Source organism: Nycticebus coucang, chromosome 9 (genome assembly GCF_027406575.1).
Source record: "Nycticebus coucang isolate mNycCou1 chromosome 9, mNycCou1.pri, whole genome shotgun sequence".
Classification (NCBI taxonomy): Eukaryota; Metazoa; Chordata; class Mammalia; order Primates; family Lorisidae; genus Nycticebus; species Nycticebus coucang.
Genome location: NC_069788.1, coordinates 112604042 through 112622067, shown reverse-complemented (window position 1 = coordinate 112622067; position 18026 = coordinate 112604042). Strand labels below are relative to the sequence as shown.

The 18026-nt window shown below is 46.6% G+C and overlaps 1 protein-coding gene across 3 annotated transcripts in view; it reads right to left on the bottom strand.

The window, feature by feature from the left end:
- Positions 1-6080: 6080 nt before the first annotated feature.
- The window catches only part of ZFYVE1 (zinc finger FYVE-type containing 1), a 76127-nt gene continuing 64181 nt past the window's right edge, over positions 6081-18026 (bottom strand). For all 3 annotated transcript variants that reach the window (XM_053601638.1, XM_053601639.1, XM_053601640.1), the window contains 7 exons: positions 16154-16262; positions 15531-15628; positions 15020-15137; positions 10995-11165; positions 10239-10419; positions 9430-9543; positions 6081-7698 (listed from right to left, as the gene is read on the bottom strand). In XM_053601638.1, coding sequence (XP_053457613.1) covers positions 7466-7698; positions 9430-9543; positions 10239-10419; positions 10995-11165; positions 15020-15137; positions 15531-15628; positions 16154-16262 — 1024 coding nt within the window. In that variant the 3' untranslated portion in view covers positions 6081-7465. The remainder of the gene's footprint in view (positions 7699-9429; positions 9544-10238; positions 10420-10994; positions 11166-15019; positions 15138-15530; positions 15629-16153; positions 16263-18026) is intronic.

Here is an 18026-nt window from a genome sequence, read left to right as displayed (position 1 = left end):
TTCCGCTTCCCTTATGACTGACTGGGTCACCTACAGATGCCTCCTGGCATGCATATCTTTGCTTGTGTGCTTGCTCCTGCCACGAGCTCCAGCTGTTGCAATACAGAAAAAGACATTATTCTCTTAAGAGGCCATAATCTGAGCAAGGGCACACAGACCCTAAATGCTACCATAGTCCTGGGCAGTTAGGACTGAGAAGATATGACTGGGAAGTCCATTCAGGCTCTGGTTGAGTTGCACTACCTCTGGGACACCAAATGGCAACATCTATGCATGGGGCCAGAGCCTTAGAAGATACACCCTAGTGAGGGCGGCGCCTGTGGCTCAGTCGGTAAGGCGCCGGCCCCATATACGGAGGGTTGGTGTGTTCAAACCCAGCCCCGGCCAAACTGCAACCAAAAAATAGCCAGGCGTTGTGGCAGGTACCTGTAGTCCCAGCTGCTCGGGAGGCTGAGGCAAGAGAATCGCTGAAGCCCAGGAGTTGGAGGTTGCTGTGAGCTGTGTGAGGCCCCTGCACTCTACCGAGGGCCATAAAGTGAGACTCTGTCTCTACAAAAAAAAAAAAAAGATACACCCTAGTCTTAAGGGTATCATCGAGGTAAGGTAGCCATTGAAAACATGGCAGTGGACTGGGCGTGATGGCTCACCCCTGTAATACTAGGACTGGGCCAAGGCTTAAGGATTGCTTGCATTCAGGAGTTCAAGACCAGCCTGAGCAAGAATGAGACCCTGTCTCTACTAAAAATAGAAAAACTGGCCAGATGCAGTGGCTCACACCTGTAATCTAGCACCCTGGGAAACGAGGCAACTGCACTGCTTGAGCTCAAGACTTCAAGACCAGCTAGGTGGTGCCTGTGGCTCAGTGAGTAGGGCACCGGCCCCATATACCGAGGGTGACAGGGTTCAAACCTGGCCCTGGCCAATCTGCAACAACAACAACAAAAATAGCTGGGTGTTGTGGTGGCGCCTGTAGTCCCAGCTACTTGGAAGGCTGAGGCAAGAGAATCGCCTAAGTCCAAGAGCTGGAGGTTGCTGTGAGCTGTGACACCACAGCTCTCTACTGAGGGCAACAAAGTGAGACTCTGTCTCTTTAAAAAAAAAAGAAGTTCAAGACCAGCTTAAGTCAGAGTGAGAATCCATTAAAAATAGAAAAACCTGGAAGTTATGGTCTGTGCCTGTAGTCCCAGCTACTTGGGAGACTGGGGTAGGAGGATGGCTTGACCCAAAGAGTTTAAGGTTGCTGTAAGCTATGATGACACTATGGCACTCTACCTAGGAAAACAGAAGAGTGAGACTGTTTCCCAAAATAAAACCCAAATGTGGCAGTGGAGGACTCCACCAAACACAGACTGTTGTCTACAAAGATGTTTTAAAGATGGCTCTGGTCATATGAGCCTATTGCCAAATTAAGAGATTCTCTAATCACATAATCCCCTGTCCCCTACATACACACACCATATGGGCTTTAGTGCTCACAAAGTCTGTGACAGTTTCCTAAGTACAAGAAAAGTTGTAACCAAGTACAATTTAACAATTAGAAAGGTAGAGTACAGTAGGTACTATAATTAAAACTAGTTCCAGGCAGCACCTGTGGCTCAAGGAGTAGGGCGCCGGTCCCATATGCAAGAGGTGGCGGGTTCAAACCCAGCCCTGGCCAAAAACAAACAAACAAAAAAAAAAACTAGTTCCAGGGGCAGCACCTGTGGCTCAGTGGGTAGGGCACTGGCCCCATATACCAAGGGTGGCGGGTTCAAACCTGGCCCCGGCCAAACTGCAACAAAAAAATAGCCGGGTGTTGTGGCGGGCGCCTGTAGTCCCAGCTACTCGGGAGGCTGAGGCAGGAGAATCACCTAAGCCCAAGAGCTGGAGGTTGCTGTAAGCTGTGATGCCACGGCCACTCTACTGAGGGTGACAAAGTGAGACTCTGTCTCTACAAAAAAAAAAAACTAGTTCCATTAATGACAAGACGAGTTACAGGCTACCATTGTGGGTTCAGTTTTCTCTCCCTGAATGATGGCAGTTCTGAAATTGAAAATACAAGTATGTATGATTCTTTTTTTTTTTTTTTGAGAAAGTCTCACTTTGTGAAAATGCAAATATGGAAGTGCAATTACCATTAAATCACATTTTGTTTTAACAATTGAAAGCTTAGGTCCTGTGTTACAGGCTAGACCAATTAATCTCTCAGCCAGTTTCCCTGTTGCCTTAGTGACAGAGAAGTATTAACTGTCCTTTGCCACAAGAACCTTTTTCTTTTTTTTGTAGAGACAGAGTCTCACTTTACCACCCTCGGTAGACTGCCATGATGTCACAGGACTCACAGCAACCTCCAGCTCTTGGGCTTTCGTGATTCTCTTGCCTCAGCCTCCCGAGCAGCTGGGACTACAGGTACCCGCCACAACGCCCAGCTATTTTTTGGTTGCAGTTCAGCCGGGGCTGGGTTTGAACCCGCCACACTCAGTATATGGGGCCGGCGCCCTACCCACTGAGTCACAGGCGCCACCCGCCACAAGAACCTCTTAAGACAATGGAAATATTTAGACATAAAGCTAAGCCCTCCTGACACAACAGAAGCAGGTACCTTGATCTTTTAACTTTCCCCTTAAGGAAAAGACACTTAATCTGGAAATAGGAAAGAATTCACAAGCTGTGAAGAGGAAGGAAAACTTAAAGGAAGAAGGTCTACAGTGAGAAACCAGGTGGAAGGCTGATCAAGGCAGAGTGCAGACTCTTCATTCAGAGTTTCTGGGCCCTGCTGGACTCAGGCTGGCTTTGAATCTTGTTTGCCAGGCAACTCTGGGCTTCTGCACCTCAAAGCCAATGTCTGGCTGTAAAGCATGAACGCTACTGCCCACCTTCTACTATGGCTGTGAGAATTAACCATACATGTGTGCATCTGTGTTATCATATTTTTAATATTATGTCACGTATTTTATATATACCATATATACACATTTTTATATATCTTATATGTGTATGTATTTATTTATAAAGCTCCTAGCACATGTAACAGGCACCTACATACTGTTTTTCCTTGCTTTTCCAATTCCCAAAGACCAGGCATGGTGGCTCACGCCTGTAATCCCAGCACTCTGATAGGCTGAGGCAGGTAGATTGCCTGAGCTCAGGAGTCTGAGACCAGCCTGAGCAAGAGCTAGATCCCGTCTCTAAAAATAGCTGGGTTTTGTGGCAGGCACCTATAGTCCCAGCTACTTGGGAGGCTGAGGCAAGAGAATCACTTAAGCCCAAGGGTTTGAGGTTGCTGTGAGCTGTGATGTCATGGCACTCTACCAAGGGCGACACAGTGACACTCGGTCTCAAAAAAAAAAAAAAGTCATTAAATATTGGTTCTCTTGGTGGAGGGTGCGGCCATGTTTCTACTTCTTAGTCTGGGTGCTGGTTGGTTATGTAGTGTTCAGTTTGAGAAAATTAAGCTGAAATGTAGATATACCATAGATTTTTTTTAAAAAGGCTTCATTTTCTGGGCAGCACCTGTGGCTCAGTGAGTAGGGTGCTGGCCCATATACCTAGGGTGGTGGGGTTTAAACCTGGTCCTGGCCAAACTGCAACAAAAAATAGCCGGGCATTGTGGCGGGCACCTGTAGTCCCAGTTACTCGGGAGGCTGAGGCAAGAGAATCGCCTAAGCCCAGAATTTGGAGGTTACTGTGAGCTGTGTGCTGCCACGGCACTCTAAAAGGGTGATAAAATGAGTCTGTTTCTACCAAAAAAAAAGAAAAAAAGGACTTCATTTTCATCCTGCATTTAGCTGGCTTTTACTCCAAATAGTTGAGGCTGGGATTAGATGAATATACAGCAAGAACCTCCCATTAGTATGATACTGGTACACTTCCTTTCCTCCACTAGTCTGACTAGTGGAAGGGTTTAGGTATTTCTGCCTGATTCCTATGAAAAGAGACTTAAGACTAGAGCAGTGACAAGCTAGAATGTCACTATCATGTGGCCAGGTAGACTCACATGATGAGGGGTGCTCCAGCATGATAAAAGAAACCACCAGGTCTGTGACATTTTACCTCTTCTCCCTTACTATTCCCGCCCTGCCCCACTTACCCAAAAACTTGAGAAGGGTGAAAGAGATGTGGGCAGGAAAGAGATGAGGGGAGAGAAGCTAGGGCAAGGAAGGGGTGGGACAAAGACCGCAGTGTCAATGGCCAGAGAGACTGGGGAAACTGGTCACAGACACAGGAGTTGAACAGAGGAAGCAGGAAGAGAATGAAGTGCCACATTCAAAGGAAAAAAAAAAAACACCAGTATCTTTCGATGCTTCATAGCTGACCATAATATCTAATTTAAACCTGGAAAAGACAAATCAGAAGTAATACCCAGGCTCAACACCTGTAGCTCAGTGGTGAGGGCACCAGCCACATACACCAGGGCTGGCCCAGCCCAGGCCTGCTAAACAATAAGAAGAAGAAGAAAAAAAGCCAAGCATTTTGGCAGACGCCTGTGGTCCCAGCTTCTTGTGAGGCAAGAGAATTGCTTGAGCCCAACAGTTTGAGGTTGCTATGAGCTGTGATACCATGGCACTCTACCAAGGATGACATACTAAGACTGACTCAAAAAAAATAAAAAGAGGGTGGCGCCTATGGCTCAGTGAGTAGGGCGCCGGCCCCATATACCGAGGGTGGCGATTTCAAACCCGGCCCCGGCCAAACTGCAACCAAAAAATAGCCGGGCGTTGTGGCGGGCGCCTGTAGTCCCAGCTGCTCAGGAGGCTGAGGCAGGAGAATCGCTGAAGCCCAAGAGCTGGAGGTTGCTGTGAGTCCTGTGACATCATGGCACTCTACTGAAGGCGGTAAAGTAAGACGCTGTCTCTATAAAAAAAAAAAAATTTAAATAAAATAATAAAATAATTAAAAATAAATAAATAAATAAAATAAAAAGAGTAATACCCAGTCTTTTCTACTGGAAGGGAAAGGAGTCCCCTGTGGCCCCTGAAGCAACAGCAAGCAGACTGAAATTCAGAGCCAATCCATGAAGCTGCTTCCACTGAGCCACACAGTACCCTACTCAGCTGTCCACTTGGGGCCAGGCCGGCACAGCTCAGCCTGCCCTGTGGCTCTCACCTAACCCTACCCCAATTGTAGGGAGGTCTGGGAACAGCCCTAAGTATGGGTGAGAATATGTAGTGCCATACAGTCCCTAGAAAAAAATTCCATGACCATCATTTATCACCTCTAAATACAGGGATAGTGACAATTACAAAGTTTTGGCCCTAGTACCAAACTGGGGCATGCCATCTGGGACTGCCATCCATCTAAAAGCTGGATGGGGAAAACAGTCTGTTGTCATAGAATTAAAACCCACTCCATATAATGGATTTGTGGTATTTGGCAATGCCTTTTTTAAGACAGAGTCTCACTTTGTCACCCTTGGTAGAGTGCCATGGCGAAACCCACAGCGACCTCAAACTCTTAGGTTAAAGCAATTCTCTTGCCTCAGCCTCCCAAGTAGCTGGGACTACAGGAGTCCCACACAATGCCCAGCTATTTTTAGGCTTAGGCTGGTCTCAAATTCCTGAGCTCAGGGAGTCCACCCACCTTGGCCTCTCAGAGTGCTAGGATTACAGGCGTGAGCCACCGTGCCTGGCCAGCAATGCTTTTTTAAAAAGATATTCTTACCAGGTGAGGTGGCTCACACCTGTAACCCTTGCACTCTGGGAAGCTGAGGTAGGTGGATTGCTTGAGCTCAGGAGTTCCGGACCGGCCTGATCAAGAAAGAGACCCCATCTCTAAAAACAGCTGGGTGTTGTGGTGGTGTAGTCCCAGCTACTTGGGAAGCTAAAGCAAGAGGATTGCTTGAGCCCACGAGTTTGAGGTTGCTGTGAGCTATGATGCCACAGCACTCTACCCAGGGCAACAAAGACTGTCTCAAAATAAATAAGTAAAAGTTTTCATGTGTCAGAGTAATAAACTCAGATGTTTACAGGTAAATATTTCCACCTAGAAATATGCCTCTTGACTTCTGTTCTCAAAGCTACCAGCTATTTCCCCATCAATTGGAAAGAAGGGGTGAGCAGCTGTATTTATGGAGTTAGAGGAAAGAGCACAGTCTACATTCAGCAGGAAGATTCCTTTATAATGGCAAATTTGATAATACACAGTTCTAGAATAGGGCCTCAGTCACTGGGCCACAGCAGGTGGTAAGGAGCAGGTTGGAGAAGGACCAACACACTCCAGGGCTTGTGTCAAACTGATACTCACGCCAGGAATGACCACCCATGCACCTCAACCCACCCACCAGTTCAGTCTTCATTTTTGGCCATTGAAGATAAAATCCACCATGATGACAGGATTTCAGCACAACAGTCTCTTTCCGGTCACAATAGATATGGATGTTCAAGCTCTTGACAAGAAAATAAAAGTTCGTTTGACTTCTCTTGCAAGGACTGAAAAGAGAATTTTTTCTTTATGATCTGTTGAAATATTTATATATACTTTAAAAAAACTAACAGTCCATTCTGTGCTCTGTTTCCCTGGAAGGTTTCTCATGATCATCCCTCCAATAGCTAGAGGGTTTGTGTCTGGGAACAAAGATTTAAGACACTTTAAGCAATAAAAATCCTAGTGCGATCAGAAGCAAATCATGGGCTGGAAGGAGATGGAAAGGGTAGGAGGTGGCAGGTGCTTCAGCACGGGAGCAAGGTGCAGCCTTTAGGGATGCCTAGTAGAGAGAAGCACCCAGGAACAGGAAGCACTGCAGGAGGGCCCCTTGCCTTTCCGGTTCTCCCAGGTACAGGGGACAGCATGGATCTGCATTTTGACTTCTCAGGGCTGAAGACCCAACCCCTGACCCTCCACCCACTAGGGTGACCTGCACACTAAGTTGGGTGGTCTCTGACACACGCTTAAGTTAAGAACTGGGACGTGACCCCCCTCCCCGCCCAAGGCCAGGTAGAGTTCCCTTCAGGCTGTTTGAAACAAGATGCCCCTGAGAGCTCACTTCCCAGGGAAAGGGCAAGGGAAGGAGAGGCTTCTGAGGCTGGGAGAGGAGCGGAAAGGAGAAAGCACAGCAACGCAGTGGCTTTGCACCTGGCACAAGTTTGTGGGGAAGACCTGCTGCCACTGCCACCGCCACCTTATCCCTGTGCTGGGGACAGACCGGGCTAGGTCTTCGCAGCCAGCAGCAGTCCCAACACATTCCAGGCTCCTTTCATATGTATATATGGAGAGATATACACATGTATACTTACTATTGTTAAATGAAACAAATGCAACGGATTCGTTCCCCTTTGCTATGAGTTGCTCGGCCCCTGCCCTGAGGGGTTAACGCCTTCGGTCCTGCCGCCAGGCTCACCCCCCCACTGAGGGAAAGTGGCCCCAGGAGGAGTAGAGGAGAGGACACACACCACAGTAGGTGACCGGGAGGAGGGCCTACCTCGATGAGACTTCTGTTTCTAACCCTGAGAACCTAAGGAATTGTGAAGGACTCCGAGAGGGGCTGGGGTTAAAGGTCACCGGGCTTTTTATTGCAGTTGAAGCAGACTCGGACAGGATGGTCCCAGCCACGAGAGGGGACAGCCCGGCGGTCATGGGAGCACTCGTCACAGAAGCCCTGTCCGCAGGCCCGGCAGTGGTGCTTGGAGAGCTTGATGCTGAACTCCTTCCTGCAGTTGTGGCAATGCAGGATCTCGTGGTCAGGAACCCAGTACGCCGGCCTGGCCGCATCCTTTACCAGACCTATGGCAGGGAAGGAATGACAATGATCAGGACAGACAAAACCCCATACCCTGGCTTGGCACCTGTAGCTTAGCAATTAGGGTGCCAGCCACATACACCAGAACTGGCTGGTTCAAACCCAGCCTGGGCCTGCCAAACAACAATGACAACTACAACAAAAAAATAGCTGGGTGTTATGGCGGGCGCCTATAGTCCCAGTTACGTGGGAGGCTGAGGCGAGAGAATTGCTTAAGCCCAAGAGTTTGAGGTTGCTGTGAGCTGTGACGCTCTACCAAAGGTGACATAATGATACTGTCTCAAAACAACAACAACAAAAAAAACATACCCCAAGTTCCAGCTAGCAAAAGGGCATCCTCAGACACTTAGTGGCTCGTAATCACAACCACACACAGCATCACCAACAGAGACTTTAAAAATCACAGATGCGAGGCACCAATACTCACATACTTAAAAAGCTCTCCAGGTGGCCTGGAGGGCAGTTGCAGAAAGAGTCACTGAGGGAGCTACAGAGAAGGCTGGCATCACACTCAAATCCCAGTCCCTCTGAGGACAAGTTAATCAGAGCTGCAGGACTAGGACAGGTTACTTAACCTCTCTGGCGCCTACTTGGCTTTAACATTCAACCCTGAATAACTGTTATGAGGATGACACAAAATAAAATGTGTAACACCCCGGCCTGGGTCTGCACATTCAGTGAGCACTTGGTGAGCACAAATGGCATACCATCTGCCCCCCGGGCAGCCCTTCCCTCTCCCAGGCGCCCCGAGGACAGACGTAACCTGAGCTTCCAGCCTGAACAAATTCATCCATTCCTTCATCCTTGAGTAAAAGCTCATCGGCTGCTCCTTTTGTGGGCCACAAGGATGAAATCTGATCCAAGCCACTTTCATCACTACCCACCCAGAAGCAAACCACCCCATGTCTGGACAATCCTGCCTAGGCTGGCCACACACTGATTTCCCTCCCTTGCCCTCTTGCCATTTAGGCTTCACATCAGAGTGGGTAGCTGTGTTAAATCCTAAATTAACAGCAGTGTGGCTAGTGTGTCGGATTAAAGTTAGCCTCCAAATCCCTGACAGGGCTTTGATCTTTCACACTCCTGCCCCTCTCCTGAATCCAAACAGGCTCTGTGACTGCAACAGAATACAGGATACTAGAAAACAGAGGTGCCAGTTTACGGGCCCAGGCCTTAACAGACTAGCAGTTTCTACTTCCTGTCTCTTGGACATTAACTCTTGGAGCGCTGAGCCATACTGAAGGAGTCCAATTACCACTGAGAGATATATGAAAAGGCCTAGAGAATACATGGAGAGGGACTCTGCCAGCCCAGCCTTTCAGCTGTCCCTGCCAAGGTACCTGGCATGAAAGTGAGGTTACCATGCACCCTCATGACAAGCTGCCACCCTGGAATATCAAGTAGTAATTCCAGGCAATGCCATTTGCAGCAGAATTCTCACCTTTGAGATCAACAAAGTTGTAAGACATCATAAAATGGTGGGTGTTTTAAATCTTTATACTTTAAGATAGTTTGTTATGCAGCACTAGATGGTGTAAGAGAATAAATAGGAAACCACTAAGGCACTCAGCAGAAGCAAACAAATGTAAAGTTTTTATTCCTTGCTGCCCAGTTCAATCTAGATTGACAAGACTTTGACAAAATGACAGCCCAGGATGCTCCCAAACCCCTCATCTCACATATACCACACCAGAGAGAAGCACTGCCAGACCTACCCAGTGGTATGTCAATGGCTGTCACCACAGCTCCCAGAGTGTTCTGCACAGCCTCGCCCACCTTCCGAGCAATCACTGTTCCTCCTTCATCATCCGCCTGTGCCTCAGTAACATCTGTAGACAATGATAAGGAGAAGCTGTCACCTCTTAAGTCATTTCCCAGTAGGCAATAGCAGGAGAAGCTGTCACCTCTTAAGTAAAACCAGTAGGCAATAGCAGAACAGTTCTGGATTCTTTTCCCGGGGCACCATCATATTATCCTGCAATGACCGCTATAGGTCAGATCAGCCCATTCCCTGAAATTGGGTAACATCCATTAGTCTTTTACGTGCAACCCTCTGAGACTATTTTATAACATTCTTTTAAAGCAGTGGTTCTCAACCTTCCTAATGCTGCAATGTATTTTTATTGTTTAAAAAGGGGTTGCGACCCACAGGTTGAGAACCGCTGTTTTAAAGTAAAGCAGAAAGGTTCCAGGAGCATGACCTAAAACCTCAGTCGAAGCCATCCCTGGAAAATGCTATAGCCTTTTCAGAAGTCAGCTGCTAGGTGAGTACTTCCTTCTCTCAGAAGCTTCTGCAACTCAGAGAGCAGAACGGGTTGGAATACTCTCCCTAAGGAAGGGCACCCACAGGACTCTGGTAACAAAGAGTTTAGAGGACAACTGGCCAAGACCAAGCAATTAATTACTCTCAGAAGAGTGATGTGGTTAAGAATAAGGTGGGGCACATGAGAGTCCAGCTTCCAACTTCCAGTGCCAAGGAGGGAGGTTTTCCCTACATGCCTGCAGCAGCCGGGCCCCACATTACCTAACTGGACATTCCTGGCTTCATAGCAGTTGTCACACACCCGCACAGGCGCAGGGCCCCAGCCCCGCTCGGGCACTGGCCGTGTCTTGGATGAACAGCTGTCACAGAAGCCCTCCCCGCAGGCCCGGCAGTGATGCTTAGTGTCGTTATCTTTAAAGGACGTCGCACACTTGTTGCAGCTCTGTTCCAAGCCCAAAACAAAACAGAGAGGGAGGTATGGTACGTGTCTGCTATCTGCTAGCTGAGAAAGTCAACAAGACCCAGGGAAAAGCCAGAATAAGGGAGGTAGGTTTCCACTCTACCAGGACAAAACCTTGCTAGTAGTAAGAGTGTCTGAGAATGGAAAGGAGGACTAGTAAGGAGTGAGTTTTCTGCCACACAGCGTCTGGGCTGGAGCTGGGTCCTCCCCTGCTGCAGGTGCTATAGAGACTTATATATCAAACCTAAATGACCTCCACAGGCCCCTTTCTCTCCAGATTCTGTGTGCAACCTCAGACATCTGAGCAGCATTAACTGGCCCTCACAGGTAAGAAAACTAAAACCCACCGCAAAGCAAATACTTGGAGAATAACACCAAGGAAAATCAGTAGGCAAAGAGAAAACTGGCTACCTCAACAAATCCCACCCATCCTAGTACTGATGGAGCTAATTTTCCTGGAGAAAATGTTTGCACATCTCTCATGGAACAAGCATAGCACAGCCAGCCTATGCAGAAAGGGCTGTGCAGGGACACAGGGGTACCCTGCCACCCCATACCAGGATCTGGGAGTTGGGCCTCCAGTAGGCAGGAGCAATCTGGTCCGTCAGCCAGGATGTCACAGCCTTGGTGGGCCCGAGGCTAAGTTCGGACACTGATTGAGCCATGAAATTCATCCCATCCAGCAGGCGCTGTGCGGCATTGTTATTGTCCTTCAGAAATCCATCGGTCTGAAATGAAAATGCAGGCTCCCATCATGCTCTGAGAGGGAGTGAAAGGAAGGAAGGAAAGTGGTCTCTGGTGAGTGCCCACTCACCATGGCCATCTCAAAACCATAAATTCTCTGGCTCATATACAAGTGAGATGAACAATACATAAAAATGAAATTTAAAAAATAAAAGTAATTAAAAATAAAAGAAAAACATTAACTCCCTGGCATGAAAGAATGAAAACAGATTAAGAATCTTTCTGGCTTTATTCTTTTTTTTTCTTTTTTTTTTTTTTTTTTTTTTGAGACAGAGCCTCAAGCTGCCACCCTGGGTAGAGTGCCATGGCATCACAGCTCACAGCAACCTCCAACTCCTGGGCTCAAGTGAGTCTCCTGCCTCCACCTCCCAAGTAGCTGGGACCTGCCACAATGCCCGGCTATTCTTTGGTTGCAGCCATCATTGTTGTTTGGCAGGCCCAGGCTGGATTCGAACTCGCCAGTTCAGGTTTATGTGGCTGGCGCCTTAGCCTCTTGAGCCACAGGTGCCGAGCCTGGCTTTATTCTTTACAAGGGATCGTAAGATGTGATGTGCAGCTATTTATTCATTTATTTATTTAATTTTTCTTTTTTTTCAGTTTTTGGCCGGGGCTGGGTTTGAACCCACCACCTCCGGCATATGGGGCTGGCGCCCTACCCCTTTGAACCATAGGCGCCACCCTATTTTATTTTATTTTATTTATTTATTTATTCATTTTTGTAGAGACAGAGTCTCACTTTACTGCCCTCAGTAGAGTGCCATGACGTTACAGGACTCACAGCAACCTCCAGCTCTTGGGCTTCCGCGATTCTCCTGCCTCAGCCTCCTGAGTAGCTGGGACTACAGGCGCCCGCCACAATACCCGGCTATTTTTTTGTTGCAGTTCAGCCGGGGCTGGGTTTGAACCCGCCACCCTCGGTATATGGGGCCGGCGCCCTACTCACTGAGCCACAGGCACCACCATTTTATTTTTGAGAGAGAGTATCACTCTGTCACCCTGGATAGAGTGCAGTGGTATCATTATAACTCACAGCAACCTCACACTCTTAAGCTCAAGCAATTCTCTTGCCTTAGCCTCCTGAGTAGCTGGGACTACAGGCGCCCGCCACAATGCCCAGCTAGTTCTTCTATTTTTAGTAGAGACAACAGGGTCTTGCTCTTGCTCAGGCTGGTCTCAAACTCCTAAGCTCAAGCAATCCACATGCTTCAGCATCCCAGAGTGCTGGGATTACAGATGTGAGCCAAATACACCTGGCTGAGGTGCAGCTATTCCGTTCAGGACTTACTTTGCCCATAGTGATACAGGAGATGACACCACGCCAGAAGCCCCAACCCAGGCTTGGTTAGGAAGACTTCCTCCCAGTTCCTCTAATACCTGTACAGTTCTAGGAATGCTATTTCTGTGTGTAAGTGCAGTATCTATTTATGTATCTGACTCCTTATTAAATGGTGAACTCTCTGAAAACTAACATATCACTTTCATTTTTGTATTTTATAAAGTATCTCAATTCTGGGTACACAGCACTCAACAAATTGTGCTGAAATACTAAATAAATAAATGAATGAATGAATTATCCAACTGTATTCTCTTAGTCCCAAGAACTACAAGGAAGGCAGCCTAAGAGTAAACTTCTATACTACTGTTGTCCTGTAATATAAACAAACAATTTCACTACTTATACTTTCATACTTTAAGGCTAAGTTACCTGGGGCACATGTGGCCCTCCAGACCCCCAAGTGTGGCCCCACAACAAAATCCAAACTTCACAGAAGAAATCTCTTTATTAAAAGAATTTGTTTTGCAAAATTTAGATTCAGTCAAAAGGTAGCACTCAAGGATCCAGAAGGCCACAGGCTCTCCACCCAAATAACAGTGATTTAATACATACTGAAAGCACCATTTCACTTCCTCATAACAGATTTGTTGTTCTGACACCCAGAATTCAAAAGTCAAATTAAAAAACAGTGATTAAGAGTATATGGAAACTCCACTGCTCAGACAGTGAATTTTTTTAATTGTTAGGGATTCATTGAGGGTATAAGAAACCAGGTTACACTGACTGCATTTGTTAGGCAGAGTGCCTTGAACAGTGATTTTCAACTAGTGTGCCATGAAAATTTTTAAAGATCAAGTTATTTTTGAAAGAAGGTCAAATCCCAGTAAGTATATTCTTTTCACGTTTTTTTTTTTGATCAACATAATTTGAAGTGTGCTATAGAAAAAAAAATTTTTTTTTTTTTGTTTTTTGGAGACAGACTCTCACTATGTCACCCTCGGTAGAGTGTCATAGCATCACAGCTTATAGCAACCTCAAAATATTGGGCTCAAGTGATTCTCTTGCCTCAGCTTCCCAAATAGCTGGAACTACAGGCGCCTACCACAATGCCAGCTATCTTTTTGTTGTAGTTGTCATTGTTGTTTGGCAGGCCTGGGCTCAAACCTGCCAGCCCTGGTGTATGTGGCTGGCACCCTAGCCACTGAGTTACAGGCGCCGAGCCAAGTGCCACAGAAATTTAACTACAGGTTCAAGTGTGCTGTGAGAGAAAAAAAGGTTGAAAAACTCTGGCTTGGGTGGCGCCTGTGGCTCAGTGAGTAGGGCGCCGGCCCCATATGCCGAGGGTGGTGGGTTCAAACCCAGCCCCGGCCAAACTGCAACAAAAAAATGGCCGGGCGTTGTGGCGGGCGCCTGTAGTCCCAGCTGCTCGGGAGGCTGAGGCAAGAGAATCGCGTAAGCCCAAGAGTTAGAGGTTGCTGTGAGCCGTGTGACGCCACGGCACTCTACCCGAGGGCAGTACAGTGAGACTCTGTCTCTACAAAAAAAAAAAAAAGAAGAAAAACACTGGCTTAAGATATACTTAGAGGGCGGCGCCTGTGGCTCAAAGGAGTAGGGCACCGGCACCATGTGCCAGAGGTGGCAGGTTCAAACCTAGCCCTGGCCAAAAACTGCAAAAAATACATAAATAAATAAAAATAAACCTTAAAAAAAAAAAAGATATACTTAGAAAACTTAGAAGAAAATTTTCTAAAACAAAAATTCTTACATGAAGATGGTCACTATAGCATTTTCTCTGATAATAAAAAATCATAAACAGGCCGTCATAGTGGCTCACAGCTGTAATCCTAGCTCTTTGGGAGAAAGAGGTGGGTAAACTGCTTGAGTTCAGGAGCTTGAGACCAGCCTGAACAAGAGCAAGACCCTGTCTCTACTAAAAACAGAAAAAAAAACTAGCCAAGTGTGGTAGCGGGCGCCTGTAGTCCCGCTACTTGGGAGGCTGAGGCTAGAGGATCACTCAAACCCAGAAATCTGAGATTGCTATGAGGTATGATGTCACAGTACTCCACCCACGGTGACTAAGACTCTGTCTCAAAAAAAAACACATCATAAACAGCATAAATATACAAAAAGAAAAGAATAGTGAATCACATTATACCAGTGACCACTGAACAAAATACTACACAATGACTACAAATGAGAATCATGAGAAGTAGAAGCAATGTTATGAGAAAAGAGCAGAACATAGTATGTAAATTATAATTGCATGTACAAACATGTGCACATAGAAAACAAATGAGGAGAACTTGAAGAGATGAAGTTTTACTTGCCAAAAGAGAACGATAAGGCAACTTTTAGTTTATTTTATTTAAAATTGTTTTCCTAATATTTATGCGAGAAGGAAACAAAGGTCTTAAATAAAACTTCTTCTGATCATACCTTTCTAAACTACCAATAGATTGAAATCCACAATTAACTTTAATTCTAATCAAGTTCTACTTTTCTACGCACACGAATAACTGGATGATACAAGAGAAACAAGAAAAGTAATCAAATTGTTCTTACTCCAGGCCACACGTGCACAATCTCCGTCCGCACCACTGTATCCACAGGATCTTGGTTCCCAAACCAGTACTGCCGACTCCGATAGACCACACCACAGTTGGGACATTCGATCACATAGCTGCAAGAAGGGCAAATAAATACTGTTACCCAGGCCAGGCATGGTGGCTCACGCCTATAATCCTAGCACCCTGGGAGGCCAAGGCAGGTGGACTACTTGAGCTCAGGAGTTTGAGACCAGCCTGAGCAAGAGTGAGAACCCATTTCTAAAAACTAGCTGGGTGTTGTGGCGGGTGCCTGTAGTCCCAGCTTCTGGGGAGGCAGAGACAAGAGAATCACTTGAGCCCAAGAGTTTGAGGTTGCTGTGAGCTGTGATGCCAGGGCATTCAACACCAGGGTAACTGAGTGAGACTCTGTCTCAAAAAAAAAAAAAAAAAAAAAAATACTGTTACCCAGCCAGGTGTCTGGGAAGACAAACACACCCAAACACCTTAACCATGTTGTTTACACTCACCCAGACCAAGCATATTTTGCGAGACCCATCCAGGGAGAGTCGGTGGAAGCAGATGTTTTGGGCACTACGCTGACTTCCTTGCCTCTCTCGTAGCAGGCCTGAAACAGAGCACTCTGCCAGCTTGTTTTATATCCAGCATACCCCATGTCTTGATGATATCCCTGGCCACCTGCCTCTCCACACCCACTGAGGGTTCCAGACCCTGAGTTTGGCACTTCAGAAGAAGGTTCATTCCTCTGAAGAAACCAGTGCCCTGAATGATAATGAATTGAGTTTTAAATTATAGACCTGTCACAGATAGGAAAAATCAATCAAAGCTAATTTCATGAAGAGCATTTCTGCTCTTAAGAATCATGAATGGTCAATGTTCAGGACCCTGACATGCAAACTCATCAGAATGAGGGGGAAAAGAAGCTTATGACAGTAAACAAGTGGGGCCCCAGCAATGAAGACATGTCAGTTCTTTTGGCTAGCTGAAGAGAGGTTTCAGAGATAATCAATAATTAATTTGAATATCAAATAATCTGGGATGCAGCAAAGGGCAGCCCTAAAACAGCCCTGCTGAAAGGAGAGTATGACCAGCAAGTCAGCTGCTAGAGCAGAAAGAAGCTTGGAGGACTCACCTTGCAGGTATAGACTCGGTTGTCGTACTGGTGGGAGTATCTACAGCGGCTCTTGGCTTCATGAGGCACTCCTTCCTTCCCATGATTCATGCTGTTCTTACATCCAACCCTGAGTGAAGCCCCAAAACTGACAATGAGTTGGCTAAAGTAGCCAGTGCCACCTACACAGAACAGTCTGACCCTGAGCCGGGCTCTGGGCCAAGCCAGACCTTAGCTACCAGCTGGCCCTCAGATGGTGCGCACAGAGAGGGTGGCTCTCGCAGTCAACAGCATTGCAGAGGTAGAACAACTGTTCCCCTTGTAGGAGGACAAAGGAGAAAAAGAACCTCTCCTTAGAAAACTACCTGTCCTCTCAGCAGGAATAGAAGGGCCAAAAGATACCAACTTGACCAGAGATGAAACCTGAATGGCTCTCAGAAAACTCCAAAATCCAAACAAGAGGAAATGGAAAGTTTAACCAGAATAGGCCACCGAGATACAAAACAAACACCAACGCCCCAAATTTGGCAATGCATTAAAGGGGGAGGCTTAAGCTACATAAGGGAACCTTCCAAATGAACAGTGAGCTCTGTCACCCTGACAGTACAAAAACAGAGTTCAGGACTTTAGACTTTCACTAGGATAAAAGGGAAAGTTCTGGAAATCCTGGCGAGGCTTAGAATGGGAAACAATGATCTAACAGTGCTTAAGCCTCACGATAGGCTCATGGAGTGAGCAAAAAGTAAGGTAAGTCACACTAACATCCCTCTGTCCTTGTCAAGCTTAACTCTCCAAAATAATACTTGGTTCTAACCGAGGCTGTATAATCCAAGAACCAAGTTCTTTTGTTGTTATTCTTTTCTTTTTTTTTCTTCTGGTAGAGGCAGAGTCTCACTTTGTCATCCTCCGTAGAGTGCTGTGGCATCTCAGCTCACAGCAACCTCCAACTTCTGGACCTAGGTGATTCTCTTGCCTCAGCCTCCCAAGCAGCTGGGACTACAGGCACCCATCACAACACCCGGCTATTTTTTTGTTGCGGTTTGGCCAGGGCTGGGTTTGAACCCGCCACCCTCAGTATATGGGGCTGGGCGCCCTACCCACTGAGCCACAGGTGCCGCCCATGTTGTTATTATTTTGTATTCGATTATGGCTAGAATATTGATTTTTATAAATTCATTCTGTTTAGTAACCTTGCTGTGTACTTATGGTACATAATGCAAGGGTACATGTTGGACTTTTTAGCGTAGAGTATAAATGTCTTTTTTTTTTTTTTTTTTTTTGTAGAGACAGAGTCTTACTTTATGGCCCTCGGTAGAGTGCCGTGGCCTCACACAGCTCACAGTAACCTCCAACTCCTGGGCTTAAGCGATTCTCTTGCCTCAGCCTCCCGAGTAGCTGGGACTACAGGCGCCCGCCACAACGCCCGGCTATTTTTTGGTTGCAGTTTGGCCGGGGCCGGGTTTAAACCTGCCACTCTCGGTATATGGGGCCGGCGCCTTACCGACTGAGCCACAGGCGCCGCTCGAGTATAAGTGTCTTAACACAATAATGAAGTAAACGAGATGAGGTATATATTAACCAGTGTGATGTAAGCGTTCCTAATTCTATATGAAATCAGCACAATGTATCCCAGAAATGCATTAATGTATACATGACCTATGTGTTTTTGATTTTAAAAAATAAATAAAAATTAAAATTAAAAAAAAAAAAGGAAAGGAAAGGAAAACTCTCAGTGGCACCTGTAGCTCAGTGGGTTGGGCGCCAGCCATATACACGCAGGCTGGTGGGTTCGAACCTGGCCCAGGGCCAGCTAAACAACAATGACAACTGAACAAAAAAACAGCCAGGTGTTGTGGTAGGTGCCTATAGTTCCAGCTACTTGGGAGGCTTGGGC